Below are 24,985 nucleotides of genomic sequence, written 5' to 3'. Positions count from 1 at the left end.
AGCCTTAGAAACAAGCCTCAACATTGTGTTAACTTCTGCTCAGAAGCATAAGTAAAGCAAAATGTGCTGCTTTGAGAGACCTGCATATCCCACCAACACAGCAGGCCAAATTCACCTTTGAGAGAAATGCACTTGTTGAGCCCAAGATCACATGGGCCATAAATGTAAAGGAATTTCTATGAGAGCAGTGAATTCTCATCCTTGGTATTAAAGGGAGCCAAAATCTTCAGGAAAAAAAAAAAAAAGGTGCATGAAGGATTTGAATGTTCTGGAAAAAATATTCTGATTCTGTTTGATATAATACTAAAATACCTAGACTTTAATATTTTCCTTAATGAAAAATTCTGTGGGAAAGCATACTGCATCGTTACCAAATAGCTGGGAACATCAATGCACTTGATTACATTTACAATCCAATTTCAAGCTATTCAGGAATGAATTGCCTCATACTGTATAGCGACATGTTCTTTATTTCTCTGTCATCCAATAGTCTCATAATACATAGAAATTATGGTTGTAGCACCATTTATGAGCACTTACATTTCACATGGAGTTTTGGTTGTTTTTGTCACTACTGAGGTTTAGCCTTCTCAATCTGTACCATGCAGAAATTTCCATACATAAATTACTTCAAAAGCAGATTTTTCTCCTAGATGTACAGTTCATTAGCTCAGCTTCTTTCTGTGACAGGAGCTTGAGTTTTAGCTCCACATTCTATATTTATATGAATGTAAATTTTAGAAATGTGATTCCTGTTGTTCCTTGGTTGGCATTTTGGCTGATCAGCCCTCATGAAAACCAGGATGCTTATTTTACATCTACGTTTGGACTCTAAGACTATACTGAATATTTTTAAAGCTTTGGACTTAAAATTTATAGTTGTAGCTGTTTGGGGGGAAAAAAATAAAAATAATTTTGTTTCCACTTACATCACTTTAGGAAGTACTATATCTGTATATGAATAAACCACGAAACCATACCTGAATAATTTACACTGCACTGTAAGTATCAGAGATTACTTGGTCCAGTGGTAAATATTCTTAATAAAAAAGAAATCCTAAACATAAGCAAATTTTAAACTGCTGTCTTCTTTGTTACTCTCAAAGACTGAACAATAACACTGAATGTTTCTTTAGGTGTCCATATGCTGGTTCATTTTCAGCAGATGGTCCCTAATAGATTGTTGTACTGTTGGTATGGTTACCCAAAGCAAATTTTTGGATCTTGACACATCTCTTTTCCAGACTTATGATCTCTCACATATATTTAGTAGAACACAAGTGTATCCTAGGGGAAATCGATCATATAACTTTTTGTTATACGCATAAAACACTCTAGCTAGATTGACAAAAAAAGTCCTGGAAAAGCATAAATATTTACAGACTGAAAACTGACCTGGAAAAATATTTTATAACAGAATTTACAGAAAGAACTGATAAGATAACACAAACTACATTTATGCTAATCCAGAACTATGTCTATATGGGATTTAAGTGAATAAATGAGATGTGGCCTGTGAGGTTTGGACTTAAACCCCTGTCAATGTAATTTGAAGAACTTTGCTTCATCTATTTTTAAAAGATTAAGATAATGGGTAACTTTTTTTAAACCTCTTCAGGACTCTAGTGAGAAAAAATGTAGATTGTAATAAATTCTAAATTCCATAGGTGGCTTGAAAAACTTACCAAAAAGTTTATAGCTAGAGATTACACTTATTCTATAAACTTTCTCACAGAGGTTTTCAAGGGAAGAAGGGGGATAGCAATCAACAGACACAAGTTGAGAAGAGAAGGCAGCAGCACATAAACTCATAGCTGTGTAGCCTCCAGCTGCTTTCTTCTCCCTATTCCACCCCCCAGGAACACTGTGCAATCACAGGAACTGGCAGCTTCCCTGCAGCTGGCATCATGCAGGGCAGGAGCACACAGCCAGCTGCTGCCCACCCCGACCTGGGAGATGAGGACTGGGGACTGCTCAGAGTAACCCATGTGCCCTGATCCCCAGAAGGAGCCTGGATGGTCTCTTACCCCTCCCAGTTTTCTATGCACCTGTTTATGAACCATTAAATATACAAAGTATGGAGCTGGGGTGGCCAGATTTGTGTCAAAAAATGGAGTGTGAAGGCAATGAGCTAAAATGTCTGAGAATTCCTGCACTGCTTCACTCAGGCAATAAATTTGCTTCTCAGTAACAATGAAACAAAAAAATAACTTCTGAAAAATATGCTCAGAGAGATTGCTACAGCATAACAGATAATTCTGGAAAGTAGTTATTTTTCTTCATTTGGCACTTAACTGTCTTATCCACGAGACCACCTTTCTCAAAACTCCTTCCGCCTTTTTCATTATGCATTTTTTCTGGTTTAAATGTAAAAGATTGGACCATAAACCTGTCTCTTTTACTGCATAGTCCTATTGTGTGCCCAGAGCCTGTGTTCCATGACAGTGGCACCCTGTAGAAAGCTTAGGCTTCACTGGTGTCCTTATAATCCATAGGAAAAGAGATGTACATTGTAGAGATCCTAGCAAGCTGTAGTTTTTCAGTTATTGACTTTTTAGCCACAACATAAAACTTTTAATGTTTTCATGAGCCCATTCTTCATAAAGAAAATGGAAAGATAATTCAATTACAGAGAGAGCTGCATGCATCAGCAAGAGGAGCCTTTACATCTTTGCACACCTCATCAGCTTGAGCTAAAAGAATCACCAGTAGCTATCAGGATCTGTACAACTGCATAACAGGAAGACAAGGCACGTGTTTTGCCTGTAGGTTTTATAGATACATAGTAATGGAAAAAGGAACAGTAATATTCAAAAATCCAGTGTTCAAATTTTATGCTCTGCCCACGCTTCTTGTGCAATCACTTCGGCCAGTCCTAATTTCAACTTCTTTCTTGCCTCTTTCTCCTTTCTCATTCCTTTTTTTTTTCTTGCCTCTTTCTCCTTTCTCATGCCTGCTTTTCTTTCCCAGACTACATTCCTACTTTTCAGGCCTCCCATTCTGCCTCTAAACTTCAGTCTTAACCTAATTTTAAACCAGACCAGATTTTAAACTTCAATTACAGTTTGCCACTTAAATACCATACTCAGGCTCTGCATTCCATCATACTCAGCTTTCTTGATCACTTCGGACTTTCCTGTCTGTCCTGTCTTTGAAACTTAGTTTCCAAGGGAATTTTAATCCAAATTCAGTCTCCCTCTTCAATATCTTCTCCCAGTATATAATCCCAAGATTTTCCTTATTTTTTTAATCAGGACTTTTTAATTGAAGTCATTGACAGCAAACCTGATTTCTCCTCTTCAGTCTCTTTCCTGCTCCTTATCTCTTGGCCCTGAAGTTCCCTTGCCCTGCCAGCCTCCCTTCCCCATCCTACTGTCAATATCATAATCTGTGCAAGCTCCTACCCCTCTCTGCAAGGCATGAAGACCCCAGCTTTCTTCAGAACTCTTATAAGGACCTAGTAGGCCAAATGGGTGAAAACAAGTTTGCCAGATGTTAGCCTGACAGGCATAGCTAGGTCGGGTTAGACTGATAAGTCATTTTTGTCTGTTCTGGTTGGTTGTAGCTTTCTTACTCTGTGATATTACCAATACAGAGAAAAGCTTATGAATTATCATGAAGGAGTAGAATAATGTTGGCAAAACTATAGCAGCACAAGCCTCAAGAAAGGAGGCTGTTATACATCTCTTTTGTCATTATATTCTGTATTTATCTTGTAACAACTTTGTCAACATAAAGACATATGCCACCAGAAGTCTACAGTGGTAATAATAACTGAGTACAATGCTAATGTTTTCAGTGAAAATTGAAGATAAAACATCCCTTCTCTGATGCCACAGTTGAAGAATTAATTCCAAATAGACAAAGCCAGAATGTACTCTGGTAAGGGTAAGACAAGCTTATCGTGGCAGTGTCAAGGGATACGTATTGTACTTTCAAATACAACAAATGCAACAAGGCAACATTGTAACAAAGATCATCTTCATGGTTTAGTGTAGCCATGTACAAACGGCCAAATGGTTGTCTTTGTAGGAGCAGAATTTATAAAATGTATGGAGGCTTTAAATACCACTGCTTTGAATTTCTTACTATTCTGGTGTTTATCAAAAGTGCATGGGCTTTATTCGGCACGCAGGAGTTGTGCAGGAGCAGTCATTGTGCAGGACTGTTTCAACACCCCCGAAAACCCAAGATAGTGCAGATTCCATCAAAATAGACAGCTTCTCATCCTTCTAAATTTACCAGAAGGGCTGGCTTCTGTCAACAGTTCAGCTAGCTAAAGCTTCCCCAGGACACCACATGCTCTCCTGCCACTGATATTCTCCTCTCTCTTCTCTTATCCACTCAGCCCTCCTGCTGCCAAGGGAAACAAAAAACCAGTCCCCACCTCTCTCTGAGCAGAAGACATTCTGCAGCCCAAACAGAAAGGAGACGTATGAAAACCAGAATTGCACCTCAATTATAACTTTTACAGTTATTTTTAATACTAATTCTATTCCACTTTCCATTATCTCTGCTAACCTCTTCAAAACTCAAAAATAATTTATTTCCCCCTACTGATTTTGTCATTTCCATTTGACAAAAATTGATTCCCTTGCACCCCTCTGTTTCAGATCCAGCTAAAATTAATGCATTTTTAATTTGCTTCCTTTGAGCCCTAGCGAGATCAAAGATGGTAACGGAGCTCTGGGAATTTTGCAAAATTTGCCCTTAGTAGCCTGATAACAGAATGAGTGTATTCCGAATTTTATTGTTAGTTAATTTTCAGTAACAGAGGAATGGATATATAAAAGGGTGAAAATAAAATAGACTTTTGAAAGCTGTATAAACAGCAGTTAATGAGAATCTTCAATGAATTCAAGACACTTTAACTCACTTAGTTCCACTCTCCACTGCACTAATATGGACTGTATTATTATTATTATTATTTAAAATTCTGTGTATTTTCTCACACTCACACATCCACTCATCTCTTCAAAAAGCCATGTTGTACCCTAAAGTTTACAATAAACATACAGAAGCAAGCTTGCCCTATCGAATGAAGATAAACAGATTTACTCATCATACTCTCCCTTACTTAACACCCACTTTCACGAAATGAATTAACCAGTAATTTCAAAAGCCACACAGAGATTCTTTCCTCCTGTGAAGAAATTTCACTGTTGGGAAACATTTTCCTGACGAACATATTGAGGATGACAGGCAAAGGTGGTATACCCAAAGGTCATACAGATTTTGCTGTCACACTTATGTACAGGTAGTAACTGAAACAATCACAAATGAATAGGATCCACAGCACTTAAATAATTCTGGAATTTTGTCCTCCTCTGATTGTAATGCCAGTCTGCTCTGTCACGGGACAACTAATTCAGAAAACATTAATATGCTTTTTCACGCAGCACTACATTTGTGCATTTGTCAGTTTAGATATTGTTTGTGAAAATTTCTATTTTCTGTGCATCCATAGATAGATATTACTTCTGTTGTAAACTACATCTGCGGAAAATGGAAATGTCATTTTTGCAACACATAAGTAAAGAATGCCATGTTTTCCAGTCAACTCCTATAAACACGTTTATCTATCCGGGGAAATCAAAGACAGAAAATATGTGACTGGTAAACACTTATCATGGATAGCTGATTTGTTTTACATTAAGAAAACTGTTGTACTTCATGATTCATGCTTGTGATTTGGAGTGGGATATCTAAATAAAGAATTCTTTAAAGTTTACAGAACAAAATGTGTTATTGACTTAATTCCAGAATATTGAAGATGGTGGGCTAATAGCCTTGATGTCTCCAGTATCATTCAGAACAAAGTAGTCCATTGGTCATCATCCAGATGTCTGAAAGTTTATATCCCTTATATTGGCCAGTGTCTTTTTAACTGATCTTAAATAATTTTTAACATCCAGTTCTGCATAAACAATTGAAATTTGCACTTATTGATGAGCTCCTTGAAGAACAGGAACAATAAAGAATTTGAGGATTATATTCAATTAACAGACAGTGAAATTTAATATTGAGTAGCAACTTGAAGATCTAAAATGTAATGTTTAAAAAAAAATGAAGCAAAAGTTCAGTGACAGTCCATTACAGTACCTGTTCACTCCTATTTGAAATAGAATGTATTGGAGAAATTATAAAATTGTGAGGATAATAAAGGTTATGAAGTAAATGCTTTTACGTATTAGACTGTCAGTGTCTTGTGTAACTTCACTAATTTAAAAAATTGGTACCAATATAGCTAAAAACATATTTGTAATATAAAACTTCATTTCTCAGGAAGGTAGAATGCTGGCTCATCTGTGGTTAAAAAACTTTAATATAGGAAGTGTAAGATCCTTGAAAATATATATAAATATAAGACTCTGGTAGTATAAACTGATACATTACAGTGGGCTCTTTGCACAGGTGCAGGAAGGGTGGTTTCCAGTTCACTACACCCACAGTATCCTGGGTTTGGTATAGAAATTTTTTATAATTTTAGTTAGTTTTAAGATATTTTGTATTTACTCATCATTATATTTTAAAATGAATGATAATTAAATATTTGAGCAAAGCTGACATGACTTGTGGTTGTGTTGTTAGGGTGCCAGAGTAATAGATCCAGTTCCAGACACAGCATGTAATTCCTTAATAACCTCAGACATAAATCCTCTTAAAAACTGAGTTAACTCTCTCCCTGTCTATCTGAAGTCCATTCCTTTTGAGGGAATGATGTATCCCATTGTGACAGACTCCCTACACATTGAAATTGTGAAAAAAATAACATAGTGCTAAGGAAAAAAATAATAGAGCTCCTCCATGACCCCACATAGAGGGAAACAGAGGAATTTGACAAGGTTTTGGAGCACTGTTCTACTTAATTTGGCTATACATGAGTCTTTATTGGTTATTAGAATAAAACTATTCAGATGCACATAGGAACTGCATTTGGCACTTCTGCTCACTCTATAAAAATATTTTTTTTTTTCTGTTTCATGTGCATTTCTCTTAATGTTTTTACCAGCAAAATGCTTTCTATTCAGTATTTTTGAAATTTTTTAATAAAACCACCTGATAAAAAGTACTTCATGTATGAGAAGAAGCTTCATGGGAAAAATATCATTAAGAGCTGCAGTACTCCTAAGCTGAGCCTAATCCTTTACAGAAAATGTACTGTACCTGAAATGACAGAGACAACTGTTGTGGTTCTATTCTGATCAGTATTAGAGTAAATTCATGCAATTTCAATGATAATTAGAAACAGGAAGCTATAAGCAGCACTTTCTCTTGCCTCATCCTACCAATCCTTGAGAAATCTGTATGTAATACCTCAGTCTCACACAGATATAATCAGAAAACATTACATAAAAGCTGTGAATCTACCAGAAGGAGACCTCTGGATGCTGAAGTGGCATACTAAGAGAGATCAGGGATCCAAATTCACTTTGACATTTTACAGCCCAATCCACTCTCCACCTCTTATTATAAAGACTGGAGGGCTGATGCTTGACTCCAACATTCAGAGACTAAACAAGAAACCAAAAAGCCCTAATATCAAACTATTCAGGATCGTTGGATGTGACACATGAACAGTCAGCATGGCTATGGCCATCCAGGACAGGTAGGAAAACAATTAGAAAACTGTATTAACAGGGCAACAAGAAAAGAGTCTATTTCCCCTCACCTTTTTCTTCATTTTTACATTTTTGAAAATTGCATGGACTCTCCATGTTTTTGCAAACATTGCTCCAAATGCAGTTGTGTATCCCACTGTAAGAATCCATGTTCGGACCTAAAAATGTATATACATAAAAAAGACAAAGTTATTTAGATATCATAATTTCAGCCAACTTGTTTGTCAAGACCCTGAGAAAAAAATATCTGAAGAACTTCACAAAAATGTTGATATTGCAGAATTTCTCATTCATTGCTTACTTGCTTTTTTTACTCCTCTGTCCATTCCCTCTCCAACTAAAACAAATCTGGGTGCTGAATTAAGAGTCTCTTTCATATATAAACTTATAAATCTCTTATAATATTCTGCTTTTTTTTTTTCACTTTTACTGTCTTCTTTGAAGATAGAGGAAAGAACAAATGGAGGAACTCAAGAGACAGATCATAAAAAGCACTCAGGGAGCTAATATTAACAGCAACATTTTGAACAGAAATGAACGGAGAAATAAGATGTAATTCAGACTAAATAAGAAAAGATTGTACTACGTGAGATATGCATCACTCAATGAAAAACCTGAGCATTCTGGAAAGATAAGAACAACAGATTTTAATTATGCTATGAGAGAAAGCAGCAAAACAGGAACATAGTCTTGGTGGGCAAGCCTCAGGAACAAGACCTAAGTCAATGATAATACCTGCAAATGGGGCCTAAGGAAAAGGAGGTGGTGAGCTTGCACAGAGAAATGGTGTAATGAGACCCTGAGCTGGCCATAGCTTTGACATAGACCTATCTAGACATTTTCCTCATAATGAGCTTTCCAGAAAGAACAGGAGATTTAAAAACTAAAATAGAATTTATGTCTTTAGCGTAAAAATAAGACTAAGTTCTTTTTTATCCTGTTAATAGAAAAGCTTCAAATTGACCAAGAAGGACAGAACAGACATTAGAAAAGCTTTTTCTGCAATCCTCCCCCCCCCTGCTCATAGCATCTGGTACACAGGCCCTCACTTTCTGACTTGGTTTGGGCTAGGACAGTGACATTCAGAGTTGCAGTAAGCTCTGCACAAACCTCTCTAATTCCTTGCAAGTTTGTTTTCATTACCAGGCAGGTTTGTCTGTTTGAAAGTTTTTTTTGCCCTGAACAGGCCATTTTCTTCCCAAGTGTGGATCAGATACTACAGAACATAGCAGGTAGACGACCATGGGAGAGACAGAGCATGGAGCTGGAAGCCAATAGTTGAATCTGAAATCCTGAGAAATCACAACTAGGAGGAATAATCTCATCTTCCATCTAGAGGCTCCCCACGGACCAGCTCATAAAATGGGAGACTGTACAAAATTGGCCAAAGAAGTAAAAGGAGTACCATACCTTACTGACTGAAAAACAGGGAGAGACAATGGCTAAATACAGGGAAAGGAAAGCTAGAAAAAGAGAAAGCCAGCCTTCTTTTGGCCATGTTGACCATGCATGCTTGGCCAAAAGTGCTGTTTTGTAATATGAAAAACCAATCTGATTTAGAGGAACTAGGATGTTCTAAGAAAGCATTTGAGAAATATTCTTTAGAGAACCTAAAGGCAATGCTTTTCATTAGAAAGCAGCCTAGTTTCACATCTAACTTCTGAAGAGTTTGGGATTTTTAATTTGTAATTTCAGGATATGCATATTGATGAGAAACTAGGTGTTCTAGTAAGATTCAAAACTTGACATCTAAGATAAACCTTAAGAATAATCTAAATGTTTCATATCTTAATACATGCTATCTAATTTTTGCCTTTCCAAACTTTTCCAGAATTCCCATTTTTGTATTCACAACATGACCTTTTTCTAAAAACTTTCAGTAGAAAAGAAATTCTGATTTTCAGTAGTGATTAGTGACTAGGTATAAAGGCAGGGAAAAGAAAAAAAAGATATACTCATTAAAAACTATTGATAATGCAATAAAATTACTGCAGTTCCTTAAAATTATTAAATAAGATACATATGGTCCATAATGGTGAATTAGTAAGAGAAAAGTGGTTCTTCACTATGACAGTTGTGAGGCACTAGAACAGGTTGCCCAAAATTGTGGGTGTCCCATCCCTCGAAGTGTTCAAGACCAGGTTTGATTTGGCTTTGAGCAACCTGGTCTAGTGGGTGGCATCCTTGCCCACGGCCATGAAATTGGAACTAGATGATATTAAAGTACCTTCTGGCCCAAACCATTCTAGGATTCTGTGAAAAGTACACACAGCACAGTCTTAACATTAGAAAATGTTGTGATTGTGTGTAGAGGACTGTTTAGATATTTGCACATATATATTAACAACTTAGTGGCATCTAATGTTGTGGTTTATCTGTAGCATTGCTGATAATGACACTGAATGTAGAGTTCACTCACTGCTGGTTAATCTTGCTATTAAAAAAACCAGTAAAACAATTGTGATTAGATTCAACCTACAGGAGTTTTGCCACTTTGTGACATTCTTGAATGTGATATTGAAAAAGAAACTCCGAACCAAACAAAAACAAAAACAAGAAAAAAAAAGAAAAAAAAAGAACAAAAAGAATAGATATTTTGGCTAGCAAAGTTTTATTTTTAACGTCAATATTTTTTCAAGTCATTGCTCATTAACCACTATCCTACATTATGCTTCAGTAAAACCACAGTTAGATCAACTCTGAGGGATTTAAAAAATACATTTCATATCAATGTGTTCATACTAGCCAGTTACATTTTTTTTGACTTCACATCAATAACCATACTTAGCATTCAATCCTTTTGCTGCTATTAATAAGTATTCAGCTCTTTTGTGTACAGCTTAGTGGTATATTTGGCAAACAAATACATGGTATTTTCGTGTCTCTAATAAGACTCTGTTTTGTTCTGACTGAAACAGTAATTGTCCCTTGGGAATACTAATAAATTCAATTATGCTCAAAATATGTTTCTAACTAAATATTCAGAAAAATGTTATTTCTAGCATGTTTGATTCAAAAAGTTTTATGTATTCCTGATTGGGATTGTGCATATTAGAATAACATAACTACTATCTGTATTGGAAACATTCTATCTTAAATATACCAGGATTTTGTCAAAATGAGATCATTGTTGCTAAGAAAGAGATGGTAAGTTTCAGATGAAAATAAATTTTTAATTTTGAAGAAAATGACCTCGAATTTGTCTGCTATAATTCATTAATGCAGCTGGCAAAATGAAAAATTTAGAAAACAGCAAAAGTCTCTGAAATTCTTATATCTGCTCATTTATATTCTTAAATGTATTATACCTCCACATCCTACTCATTTGAAGGAACATGATAAAAATATCAGTAATTGAAGAGCATGACCATGATGTTACAGAATTGATCAGTAATTCTCTCATGTTGGAAGTTTATAATCATGTGTTTCACCAGAAGCTAAAGAAAATCACCCTTCCCTCAGTACTCACGAAAAAAGCAGGAAAACATCTCTTTAGTAGAGAAGAACTTGCATTCAAATACCCGTTCCTAACTTGACACAAAACCTTTTTTTCATTACAAAATTCTTAACGCCTTCAATTATTTTAGGGTATACTTTCAATCATCTGCTTATACTTCTTGGTTACTTTTTTTTTTTTAATAAGATGTGTTGACTATTTGAATATGTCCAAAAATATTTTGTTGTCTATAATTCAAAGACAACATGCAAGTGTCAAAGGAAATGATATAATTTGGTATACAACAATCAAGTATTCCTACACAGATAGTAAAATGGAGTTTCCTATGTCGCTTTTCTTTTTACTTACTACACTATTTTGCTTAAGGGTCTCTTTTTGAAAATTTCATTTAGGAATTTTTGCTTTTTATAAATTACTTGATAGAAGCTCTTACTGTGATAACTAAAAGAACTAGAAATCATTTATCTGGCAGATAACCCAGCTGACAAACAGTAAACACTGAAAGTGTCTCCGCATAGAAAGAGATCTTTCTGATAATGTTCCAGACTTGAAAGAGCTATGACTTTATTTAACACAAAAAAATCCCTACCTTTTTCAAATATTCATATTTAAAAAAATATTGTAAGGTTCATCTAAAGAGTCACTGCATGTATGAACAAGATGCTCCTTGCATCTTGTAGGAGCATTACTTTTTATTTTCCTTTGCCAGTAAAACCCCTCTGTTTTTAACATATATGTAAGGTGCTAAACACCTTTTTTTTTTTTCAAGGAAGACAATTCTTCTGCCACATAATAAGCACAGATAGGTTAACAGTCTTTTATAAAATTACTTTAAATTCAATCCTATTTCATCTCAACCTTGAGCTTTAGCTGGCTAGTCTATATTTGCTGCTATTTGATATCTTCACACAAATCTATCTGCACCTCTCCCATTATATCATTACAGCAATGGTGAAGTGGTTACTATTTATATATCTGTGTAACAGACATAAAAGTTACCTGATATTAACACTCAATAAAAGAAGCAATCTAATGATTAACAATGAGTAGTAAGGGGAAACTAGTAAGTGATGAAAGTGCCAGAAAGATGCTGAATAAAGAAGTAAGAGTCTCTGTTTATATATTCTAAGAATGAAGCTTACAAACAAAACCAATATGTAGGTACTGCTAACTTTCAGATAAACAACAATATTATTTGAATTGATTTTAAATATCTTATTTTAATATAGTTACAGTTCTATATAACATTATAAAATTAGGTTATCTTGGGAAATGAACTGAATTAATGTAGAGTTAAAACTTTCATTTTTCAAGAAGTTCCATTATTTTCCTCTATTTGACCACCACTGCTTATGCATTCAGAAGACCACGCAGTTATGCTTTGGCAAGGAATGCCTGGGAAGGTACTGAGATCATGGAAACTGTAATAGCAACTTCAAATGTAGTTGATCAAGGAAGTGATGCATTTTACTGCTTTGTTAAATTGAAAAAATATAACCACTTGAACTGAATACACTATGCACTCTCATTTTTCATGTTGCAGCTTTGTTAATTCTATGTTAATCCAGTTTGCCAAAATCAAGCTAAAAAAAGAAGATGGGATTAAAGACTCAGAATGAAGAATAAAGAAACCCAAATATCAGCACAGAAAATTTTCATGTGTTGTGTCAAAAGCTTTGAACTTCTTATCACTTCTCTAGGTACTTTTCGTTTTAAATAATAGTTATTTGAATGGGATAGTGAAACTGCTTGGTTCTTTAAGAACTTCTTCAGTTAGTAAAACATTTAGATTATGTTTCTTCAAAGGAATCACTCAGGTTTAAGATTCTTGCAAACATGTTTTTTCCCATCTCAAGATGTTAATTTTTTTTAATAAAACTTGCAAATCCTTCTTTTGTAGGACTTTACACTCCGCTCTCCAGCTTTGTTTATGAGACTCAGATTGATTCACTTAAGGAGTATCAATAGTGAGCCAGCTCTACAAATGCCCTGGGTAGAATCTGCAGTGCCCACAGGGTTAGGCTGTAGCTGAACATTACTGCTGAGCAGCTTGGTGGCCTCTCAGTACTAGATTTAGGACTTAAAAGGAACAAATGTGAGAATAAATAATGTTGTGGATTGAGCCCTGGAGAGAACAATTGTCTTTAAGTGGACAATTGCATTGATTTCAGTGGAGTACTCATGAGCTGAAAATTAAACACCTTCTATTTTTCTTGGAAAACCGGGGACATAATGGATAATTGTGATGAACAAAAATGTTTCATCTCAACAAGTTTTCACTGGGTTATGATTCTACTTCTATTAATGATGGCAAAATTGACAGTGTGAGCACAAGCAGACCCCAAAGAATGAGTTCATCCTTTTGAATTATACTTTTCTCATTTATATCAAACATTTTTGAAAAATTTTTATGACTTTTAACTCATTTTTTAGAATTTGTGCGGCACCGGCACAGATTCCTGTAAAACGTAAGTGGCAATAATGTTAGAAAATTGAATCCTGCTGTTTTCACATAAATTAAATACAGAGGTTCATTGCATGCTGTGAGATCTCCTGTAGTGATTTCTTAATATCCTTTAGATCATTTTTCAGAGTTAATCTATGGGTAGTGTAAAAGATGTTATCATTTCTCCTGTTTCTATAAGGGGGCTATAAAAACTGTCTGCTGTTTCTACTGAAGGAGAGGAAAACATTCTAAAAATATTACCTTAATAAATCTCTGGCAAGGTTGTGGTGTATTTGCTTCAGTATATGACATAATTTTGTTTCTAGGATCTATTCAGCCTTATAGCTTTTGTCTGTACTCTTTTTTCTTTACCCTCAAGAAAATGTCATTTACTAAAATAGAAGCTGATCGGGCTCATGTTAAACTCAGTAACAGAACTGCTGTTGAACTAAATAGGAGTGAGATCAGTCTCAGACTGAACGACAGTGAGAACAATTATGGAAGTGATTATACAGAAAAGGGAGATTAAAATTAACAGCTAAACAATTAAATAGGAAATAAACTGAACAATACACACAAAATTAAAAAGGCCAGATGAAAAACACAAATAAAGGCTCTGGTTTCCAGAGACAGAGAAATAGATTAGAGGTGTAAATCCTTTTGCAGTTCAATGGAAGATGAGTGTCTGTCTGTTGGATTTTCTTTTAAATTCCTGGCCAAAACAAAACAATGTCAGCAAAAGAATTGGGCAAATATAAAGTCTACGGGCAGGAAACATCTCCCCCTCCACAAAAAACAAACAAAAAACCCTACAACAAACCAAAACAAAATGCTGAGTTTTGGGCAATGCCTGAAGAGCATAAAGGGCATGAATAAGGACCACGTCATCAACTACTATCCAAATATCAAGGCCAGGTGCTATTTGGTAGCAGAGGGTCTAGTCCAAGTGGCTCTTGCCCAAAGAGAAAAACAGCTTTAGTGGTGATGTGGCCCACATGTTTTTCTTTCAGTCTGTTGCCTCAAAATTGGTTAAACAGAAAAAATGTAAAGTGACAAGTGAAGACAAAGCAGAAATAAATAACTAGACAGAAGGTTCATACATCCTCTCCCTCTCCTTGCTTTACAATTAGAAGCAAGTCCTTCCTTTTAGATCTGCTCTCAGCCAGCTTTTAGAGTTTTAGCAAATTCCCCACCATCCCCTTCACCCTGCAGCTGGCTTCCATCCCTAGGAACCCATTCCATAACAGCTCACAACTATCTTTTCCTGCCTGTTCCTCAGTACAGTCTATCAGACTCTGTTTAATATGTTTTTCAGGATGTCTCTCCACTCTTACATTACCCTGCAATCCCCACCCTGCAGAGGTTCAGTGTTTTCCTTGAAAAGGCAAAATGTGGACCGAGTTCTACCTTGCCTAGCTGTTCTCTCAGCACGGCAGTCATGAGACTGTAAAAAAACCAGTAAAAGGAAAAAAACTTGCCTTTCACATTGCTGCAAGACAGAGTCAAAAGTGTTTGTGACCCATAATTAAGAATAATACTAGTTGAAAACTATTAAGTGCTTCTGAATATCTGGATGCATTTAAAGGTCACATTTTAAAATGCAGCTTTGAGAAGATATAAGGTCTATAACATCCACGGTTGCCATGAATGTGCACGTTCTCAAGATGTTTGAAAAAAACACAAATTCTGGGTAGTCACACACACTGCAGTAGGGAGATGGGCTTTGTCAGTGGTCTGACAAATTGATATTTGTACTCTCTCCTTCTCTCTTTCTGTCTCTCCATCCCAGCCCACTGTTTGGTTTCTTCTTTCTGTACAAAGACTGTTTCTAAATGCCTACATCATGGCTGAGAGCAACCAACCAACCAACCAAGTGAAATCTGAGAGCCTGAGCACAGTCTGCAGTGTGAAAAAAACCTTCATGCCTTTTTTTGCTTTATCCAAGCCAAAACACTGACCAGGCTCAGAGGGATCACCTGAAATCACAGAACATCTGCATATAAACTATGCTAACTACTGAGATGAACAAGATAAAGCATGCTTCATTTTAGCACCTATGTAAATTGCAAGACTTAGATCCTCTTATATTTCATGTGACACCTTTGCAGAACACTTTGTAGTGTAAAGGATATTGAAAGACAATCTCTATCTGCAGAACAGATATCTCCTAACAAAGCATGAATCCTATATTCAATTATTCAAGACAGATCATTTGCCCCTTCCCAGTCACTACAATGACACTCCCCAGGAGGAAGTCGTGCTACACATTGGAACTACCATGACCGAGGAGAAGAGCTGTTCTCTCTACTATGACCTAGTGAACCAGGCCTTTTTTTGTGGAACTACGGGTGAGTGCAGTGTGGAGTACTTAAAATATCTTCAGCCTCAACTTAATAATTGGGTTTACTTATTTGAGGAAGATGCATAACAGAGAAGACAATGGTCGTACTCAGGACCATAGTAGTTTTTCATCCCACGGCAGTTCCAACTTGAAAAGACATTACTCATCTTAAATGTAAATCATGAAATTCTCAGTGGAATGTATTACAGAAGTCTAAACGTTATGATCTTATCTAATATTCTCTCTATTTTGAGTATCTCTATTTAGTATGTCACCTTAAACTCTATTCATAGGATATGTCACTAGCATTGCTAATTTTGAGTCTCTCTCTTCCATATAATGAATGCTTTCAAATATGCTTCCACTTGCTTGCATTTTTCCAGTTGGCATCACATCTCATTTCACACCCTTACTTCTAACTTCTTCCTTTTTTTTTTTTTTTTTTTTCTTATGATACTGTGGTAATTCTGAGATTAAAAACAAAGATAAATCCTTCTCATTCTCTCTCATATCTGAAACACTTTGTACTGTGGCATACATATGCATGTAACAAAATATTGTATTGTTTTTTCTTGTTCTGTGCAACCAATAAAGTTGCTATTAAGTAAGACATGATCTAATGGTTCAATAATACAATGACCACTTTCTCAGAACTCACTGCTCTGGATCATTTTAATTCCATATAATTGGAGTTATAAAATATGATACCTAATCTCTAATTCTGACATGAAACTAAATTATGTTACATTTGCTCTTATGAGTTCTTACTGAGAAAACACAGAATTATTATGTATTTAAATATACTTGATTACTTTTCCATAGAAAATGGGCATGCCAAGGTAAAAATAAGTGTGTTTGGGAACCAATTACTCACTCTATCACTCTGTCACAGAGTCAACATTATATAATTTTAAAGACTAATATAATCCCTTATCCAGCAAATTTTTGACTATATGCTTAAAGTGCTTTACTGACTCTTAACTAGATTTAACATTTGTTTCTATGTTTCAGCATAATGACTTATGGACCATATCCTCTTACACTGAGTGCCTTACAGAGTGGAAAGTTGTAGTACAACTTGTCAAATAAATCCTTGGAAACTTTCAGGTGTTACTGGTGTAATTTTGGATCCTTTTTCAGTGTCCTTGGAATACTACAGCATTAGGCATATGCCACATATAGACATAGTGTAGAAAAGCAAAAAAACAGCTGAGGATGCAAAGCATTTCACCCTCCAAACAGCACTACAAACAACAATGCTCTAGAGGAAACAAATCCAGCAGAGTTGAATGTAATACCTACAATTTGGAAATGATTTTTCCTGAATTTTTGAGTATAGAATAATAGAATGGCCTGAACTATAAGATACCTTAAAGACCACCTATTTCCCATCCCCTTCCTGTGGCATGAACACCTTAGTCAACAGAAGTTCTAAGGACTTTCTATAAGTGTTGCCAGAAATTGTCAGAAACTTAAACAGGGACCATATATAATGTATCTAATTAAGTACACTGGCTATTGTGTATATACTGCTACCCTGGTGAGATCTAATCACTTCTGAAATACAGAAGACAACGAGGGTGATTACTTGGCTTAGGCAGGGGATAACACTAATGACAGCTTTATAGGTTTGCATGTGCTTATAAAACTTGAACGAATATTTTTACTTCCCTTCCAAAAAAAAAAATCTCCCTTCATTTACATGGCTCTCTGTGTCTGAGATACAGTTGTTACACCTTGATGACTTGCCTCAGTGGCTTTTTATGATCATTCTCAAATGTAACTATTTTTTTTAAAGATTAATCCACAGTCTGAAATCAAATGGGAATTTTAAACTAATCTCTCATGGCTAGAATGACTAATCAAAACCATGCATTTCCAGGGAGATGGATGATGAAGAGAGATTTGTCCTGGCCTGATCCTATAAGCACTGGTATCTGTTAGCAGACCTTATGAAATCCCTAAGCATATTGCCTACATGGGAATTGGGATGTTTTTGACATGAAGCCAAATGTATACTTTGTACCCAGCACTTGGTGGCTGTTTTGAGGAGATGAGGAGAGAGAGAAGAGTTATTCAACAGGTAAGTGGGTTTGCCTCTCATATTTATGAATTTCCCAGCATTAATTCAGAGTTTTCTAGATACAATAAAACTGAATTATCACAGTCAATGGTAGCCATGTAGAGATGATATCTAAGAGAAGCATAAGCTATCCCATTTAAAAAAAATACAGTTGGAGGAGAAATTTTGTAAGAATTTTTTTAATGAGTAAGAAGTTGGAAAAACCTTCCCTATCGACAACTGCTGAAGGATTTGTTGCATCTATGACTGTAGCACTAATTGCTGATAGAGCTGGGATTCATAAGATATATCAGTAGCCATGCACAGGAAAACATAATCAGAAATGCTTCTGTACTGGACCAAAAACCTGGAAAGCCAAGACTGGGAAGAAATCTCAGACTCTGCTCTGTTTATACAGGATTTAACTATGTAAAAAAAAACAAAAAAAAAACCCTCTGCTTAAGGCATGTGGTGATATTTCTCAATCAAAGTTTGGCTCTAGGACACAGCATTCTCTTCCAATCCTTTCTTTTATTGGTCACCTAACTCAAGTAGGTGTTTTACTCAGGTGCAGATCTATCCCTCTATGGCAGACAAACAGACCTAACATAATGTGACAGATACAAATTGGAATGAAAGAAAGAGATATGTAAGATTAGACAAAAGCAGCCCACAGTTAAATTTTGTTGCATTTAGGATATAAGAGTAGTGATTGCATTTTGAGAGGCAGATTAGAGAAAAATCAGACAGAAGAAATGTTCTAGCTCAGAGGCACAGGATTTTGGATGTTGGTTCATTTTTCAGAGTTAAGACTGAGATGTTTCACATGTAAAGAAGGACTCAAATTTAGTCTCATATAGTTACATTTGGTTGGAAATCTGTTTCCTAGAACAGCTAGATGCTGATAAGTACCTCTGGTTCCCACTTTCCTTCTGTTCAGCAGTGCATGGCTGCTTCCAGAGGAGGGTTGTAGCCCAGTCATATGGTGGCCTGCAGCCTGGCAGTGTACTCAGGAGCTCTGGATACAAGCCCCTCAAGGTTGAGCAGACACAGGACTTAAAAATTATGTCCCCTGCCACTAGATCCTTCTGCAGTGGAGGATGAGAAAAGAATGGGGATTGACATCAACAGCTGGCTTCCTAATGACTCTTCTGCTCCATCAGAAGCTCTTTCACAAAAAAGGGCATAATTCCTGGCTAAAGAATGGATGATGTCTTCTTTTACTTCCTATTGGCCCCATTGTATTCATAGAGTTATAGACTAGTTTGGGAGAGGTGAACAGGATCATCCTTTTCAAATCTTTAAGGCACCTCTTTCTACTAGCTGTATTGAGAATTAGAGCTCTAGTTGTAGGAAGACTGGATATTCTTTTCTTCTCCTTTCCTTTGCTGCTAAAGTTTAAGTGTCTGAAGTACAGCTGTGTCCAGGCCCAGCTAAGGAAGGTAAGACTTTCATCAGACAATCCTGTACATGCACCTATAGTATGTCTTCTAGTCCACCTTAGCACGTGCTATGGAATCTCCAGTGTTTTGAAATGGTCTAACTCAACAGGTCACATGGTGTTTCACTTCTGCAATGGTTCTAGCCAGTATGCAGGGCTTCAGCTGACATATTGGGATGTATCTGCATCAACTAGCTTTAGGCATCCGACTTTCAGTAAACTTGGCTTTAGGCATCCAACTTGAAGTAAAATTTCTCTCTTGCTAGTCATGATCAGAAATTCAGGCTCCTAAAAACAAAAGGTGCTGTGAACCGCAACTTTCTAGAGACATGAAGAAGAATCAAAATGATAGTGAAGGTAACTTCTAAGTCTGATATTTTTAGGCAACAGGTCAATCAGAATCCTGAATTTTTTGAGAAGATATATGGGATAAATTTAGATGCTGTTTTGTACTGCTTCTGGAAAAAGTATCCTTGAAGTAAAGTTCTTGCCCTTTCCCTTTCTTTGAAAAGGCCTCTGCAAGTCAGAGTAAATGCATATTGCACTGAACAATTAAGACATTACAAGTTTCTAGGTGGACATATTTAATTTGGTTTCAGAGCTGCTTGTTTTGATTTAACTAGAATGTATTCTATATGGATGTAGGCTTGTGAGAATTTATAGCATAGCCTCAAAATAGTAGAAGAAGTCTGGAGAGTCAGCCAAAGAGGCTGACTAAGGAGATATAGACAAGCAGCAGTGATGTAGTTTAAAATAATATGGAATGTATAAAGAAAACACAGTAGCTTTACAGGTATTACAAGTTGTCATGCTATGAACACAACCTTTAGTAAATCATCGTCATAGGTATGATTTCAAAACAGGAATGTGTGTCTACCCTTTCAGTCTGAGATCAAATCCCAATGCACCTGAAGCTTTCAATAATAATAATAATAATAATAATAATAATATCAACAACAACAACAACCACCAACCAGCACAATAATGAAGCTTTGTGCATGTTTTAGAATTTGGTCCCAGAAAATATCCCAGGAAAGAACTATGAGAATCAGTGATTTAATGGAATGACACGTCCAACTACTGAACTTTTCTGTTTGCATTCCTCACAGAGTTTCCTGTAAGACTGAATTCAACTAGAATTGAACTAGAATATATGGAATTACTTACTGTGCAAAGTGTCTCAAACGTCTTTTCGGAGACAAAGGATCCATCAAGACCAAAAAGAAAAATAGATGCATAAGAAAGCATTCCTCCAAGGATGATAAGGTTGTTCATGTAGGGACTGGACATCTTTATTAGTCTATGGACAAAAGGTAATAGTGCATTAAAGATGAAAAGATTACTGCTAGGCTACAAGAGCAATAAAGAAGAGCTTTTTATAACCGGGTAAACAGATAACTCTTCTAGAACTCCATGAAATCTATAGGCATGCACAGTATTTGCTATTTTATAAAGTCTGGCATTGTTTCAGGTTTTTAAATGCTTAGTAGAAAGACCCCCTCTTTTACTGATGGATTAATTAGCTAGAGTTAACATTATTAGCAGACAGTCAAACATAAACTAGAAAATTACACTTTTCAGACAGTATTAAAGAACTTAAATCCAGTCTGTTTCAATGTGAATATATTACCCAGTGATTTCAATTAAATAGTTCTAAAATACCATCTTTCCACAGTTTTACATTTTCCTTACATATACATGGAGATAGATACATACCCATGACTGGTTCTATGAACATGACATTATGAAAGAATTTGTGATAGAAATAACATGAATGTCTTACTTCTGATTTCTGTTTTTGATGTTAAAGAACAAGAAGGCACTGGCCATTATCATTCCTAGGATTGTGAGGGCAGAGAGGATGCTGTAGAGAGGCAGGGAGATTTTGCGCAGCTCCTCTTGTATAATTGTTTTGTCCTTTGGAGGCTCAAGACCTAGAATTGCATGAAGAAAAAAAAGGCTAAAGCTCAACCAGATGTAGAATTTCTGCAAGAAACTTTGCCTCACCTAAGTACTATACCTTGAATTAGCACACTTAGCAACGGTGAACCACATCAGTGACTTTGACAGACATATGTTAGTCACATTGATTGACATGAAGATTTGCATTTCTGGAGCAGGTAAATAGCCTCTTTGGAAGAAAAAACACAACAAAACCCCAGTGCAGAACCCCATACATGCTAACTAGCCTCATTTAAAAGTAAACAAACACTAAAATGCATACTATGAGTGTAAATTTTACCAGGAGGTTATGCTTTTCTGAGACAAGTGACAGAGCAATGAGTAGAAAACAGAAAGCATCGTTTCTGTGCATCTGTCATTGCCAGAGCAAATTCAAGCAGCCTGTCTGGAGATCAGCCTTAGTGTGGCATCCCTGGGACAGGGATTGATGGCCCTGGGGCTGAAAAGTGGTCCTGGGCTGTGGCCATGGTGGGGGAAGCCCTGGGAGGAGGGAAGGGAGGGTTGTTGGTGCCCTCAGGATTCTACAGAAGGGAACAATATGGGAAAATGGATAGCAAAAGTTTTATAGGGACAGATCCACTTTGCTAATCCCTGCAGATGTGGATTTGAATGTCTAAATTTAAAAACTGTGTTTAAAGCTGTGTACTTCATCGACAGTCAGCTCCAACTAATTAAAAGCTTCTTGGTTTAATGAGGAGAATCACTTTCCTACAACTGCAATAAAGCTCTGCATCCCCGACTTCCCACACTCCATTTCACCTGCTTACTAATTTTTGTCCTTGGTGCAGGAGATTGGCAAAAGGCCTTTTGCATCAGTGTCTTCCTTCAGAAACAGATTTTTTGTGCCCTACAGTTCCTGAGCCAGTCCTTTTGCATCAGCTCTCCTTGGGGCTGCAAGGGCCACGGGGCCAAGCAACTCCATTCAGAGCACGACTGCAGAAGCAGAGCTGTGAGTACCTGACTAGCACCTGCCATGGCTAAATTTTACATCCACTCTTCTGCCTTGCACCTAAAAGAATATTCAAGGATTTGCACAAAAAAATAGCTTTACCCATAAGAGTTAAAATGAAACAATTCAGACCATGGAAACTTGTTATCCTTTGGTCTTTATGTCCAACTTTTCAGAAAAAAATTCCTTTAGGTGATCACAAAAAAGTGGCAGTGAAGGGACCATTTGTTGATTTGATATTGGAGAAAAATACCTGAGATTTCCCTCTGTCCCTCTACATTGCATGTGTTTACAGTCCATGGCAATTCATAAAATTAGACAAGTAACAAACAAAAAAATCAATAAAACACATGCCTGATTTAAAAGAACTAACACTAAAAAAATAAAACCTCACCCTACTGTTTCTAAACTCTACAGAGTATATTAATGGATTGCATTTATTAAATGTAAACAAACAGTGAGTCTACAAAATGTATTTTCTTGTTTGTGCACTGGTCATTCAGTCCTGTTGCTTCCTGTTGCTGTGGAATTTTTTGCAATGGTTTAAACAGGAACATTTTTACTACTCTCTATTTCAAATAGTTAAAGTTACTAGGCTTCTTATACTGACTGGAAGTCAATGTCCTCCACATGGAATATCCAACTGTCTCAATGAAAGCCAAGATGAGTAAAAGGAAAAGATTCACTGAGAGTCACATAATACATCTTAAGAAAACCACAAGACAGGTTATGGGTGGAAAGACCACCTTCACATGTGGTCAGAATGACACCTAGCAGTCTTGTCCTGAAAAAGACTGTACAGAGACTTTTCCCCATCATATACTGTCCCTAAAGGTGAGGAGTTATGAATAAATGCTGTCTCCTGTAACTGGATTCATCCTGCATATATTCTCTGGAAATTAGTGGGAATGAATCGGTATTCACCTGCATCATTAGTTCCTCCTTGCAGCAAAAATAATCTGCTGGGTCCCAGACTTTGGCAACTGGGACAGATTCTTCACTCTTCATTTCCAAAGCCCCATTCTCCAGAGAGATGTGAGAAGTTTGTGTAGCTGTACTCTTTTAAGCCCAGCAAGGCATACCAAAAGGAAAGTTGGAAAGCTCCAGCAGATAGACAAGTAGTCATGAATTAGATCACTGCAATGAAACTCCACCCGTGTTCATGCAAAACTTGGGTGTTGGGACCTACTGGAGGTAGGTGTTGGAGAGTACAATAGTACAACAGCTTGATACTGATCCACCTCACCACTTCCAGGGGAAAACCACACAGAACTCACAAAGCTGAGTTCACTTTTTCTCATTGAACTGCAGAGCTTAAGATTAAATCTTAAAAATAAGCCACTTAAAACTCATTTCAGCTCACACCTGGCTGCCACAGCCATGGGCTCTGAAAAACATGGATATGTCTGCACTCCAACTTCTTGAGGGCAGAGGCCCCCATATTATCTTTGGAGCACCTTGGCATAAAAACCAGCAAGATACAGCAACAAAGGCTATATGTCTGCTGCGGACCTTGGGAGTGCTGCGGGTCTGAAAACCCTGTCTGGCCCTGTTTCACATCCCTCAGGTGAGATGAGCTGGGGGCATGGGAAATGGGGATGAAATAGAACATTATTCATTGGTGAAGAACCTGCTTCTTGAAATATCAAAGAACATTTGTGTACACATAAAAAATCTGATTTTGCCCTATCATTGGAATAAAAACCAAGTATACAATATCAAAACATTGCAATTTTCTGTTCAGAATTCTCCTGGTTTTTCAAGCACAGGTTAGTTCCCTTTTACTTTCTATAGTGTTTACTTTTCTACAGCTTTTTGATATTAAAAATCTTAAACCAGTTTTTTAAGAGCACACAGTCTTAGAAACTACATACAGCTACCCATGCCACTCCTGTACCTCTTTCCATTTTTGTCTCCTACCTTGGAACCTGATGCTGTTGTTGATTATAACCAATTTGTCATCCACAGCATTGTATTCTCCCACCTTTACTTCCTTTTGTTCTGCAGAGAAACAAACAAGAGTGATTATTTATGGCAGTTCACATGTTCTCAATTATTTAACTGATTTTGTTTTCTTTTTTGACAGTATGTCAAAAGGAAAAGAAATATGAAAGAATAGGGCATGAATAATTAAATCAGAATGCCAGACAGCTAACATCATTAGAAGAAATATTTCTGGTTCTTGAAAGAAATGTAAAGTATTTTAAGAACTCGTTTACATAATCAGGAAACTGTTATTGGACAGTCATCTCCAGCTTAAAGATCACATAGTTTCTTACTGGCTCACACTATTCATGAAATTTTTACTGGGAGAACAAACACAGCTAAATCACACATTCCCTTTCCATTTAAACAACTAGGACATCTCGCCCTGTGAAGTATTTCCCAGGAGAGTCACGGTGGCAGGCTCCAGCCAGTATGGAGTAGACTGGTTACTTAGTAGATATGCTGGGAATCAATTCTCTTACTCTGAATGGGAATTAGCAACTCATTAGTACCCTGACTGCAAAACATACTATGTTATATAATTAAAACCAACACACACTTGAGCTAAAATTTTACTGTTAGTCTCATCTGCTGTTTTGGGACTATTGTCACATCTCTGGCCTTCTTGTACCTGACAGAATAGAGTATAAAGGTGGAGGAATTTGTTTGTTTGCTGCCTTGGCCACTGTACCTGGAACTCTGACATGCATTTGTCCCGC

General features: G+C 36.5%; 1 protein-coding gene across 1 annotated transcript in view; it reads right to left on the bottom strand.

The window, feature by feature from the left end:
• LOC103618016 (gamma-aminobutyric acid type B receptor subunit 2-like) overlaps window positions 1-24,281 on the bottom strand; it is a gene marked incomplete at both ends in the record, with an annotated part of 30,656 nt that extends 6,375 nt beyond the window's left edge. The window contains 4 exons of the mRNA XM_008636363.1: window positions 7,673-7,780; window positions 20,537-20,669; window positions 21,153-21,303; window positions 24,201-24,281. Coding sequence (XP_008634585.1) covers window positions 7,673-7,780; window positions 20,537-20,669; window positions 21,153-21,303; window positions 24,201-24,281 — 473 coding nt within the window. The remainder of the gene's footprint in view (window positions 1-7,672; window positions 7,781-20,536; window positions 20,670-21,152; window positions 21,304-24,200) is intronic.
• Between the last annotated feature and the right edge of the window lie 704 nt (window positions 24,282-24,985).

This window comes from Corvus brachyrhynchos, unplaced genomic scaffold, assembly GCF_000691975.1.
Source record: "Corvus brachyrhynchos isolate BGI_N302 unplaced genomic scaffold, ASM69197v1 scaffold606, whole genome shotgun sequence".
NCBI lineage: Eukaryota > Metazoa > Chordata > Aves > Passeriformes > Corvidae > Corvus > Corvus brachyrhynchos.
The sequence above is the reverse complement of the archived record's forward strand: the minus strand, read 5'-3'. Positions and strand labels throughout refer to the sequence as shown.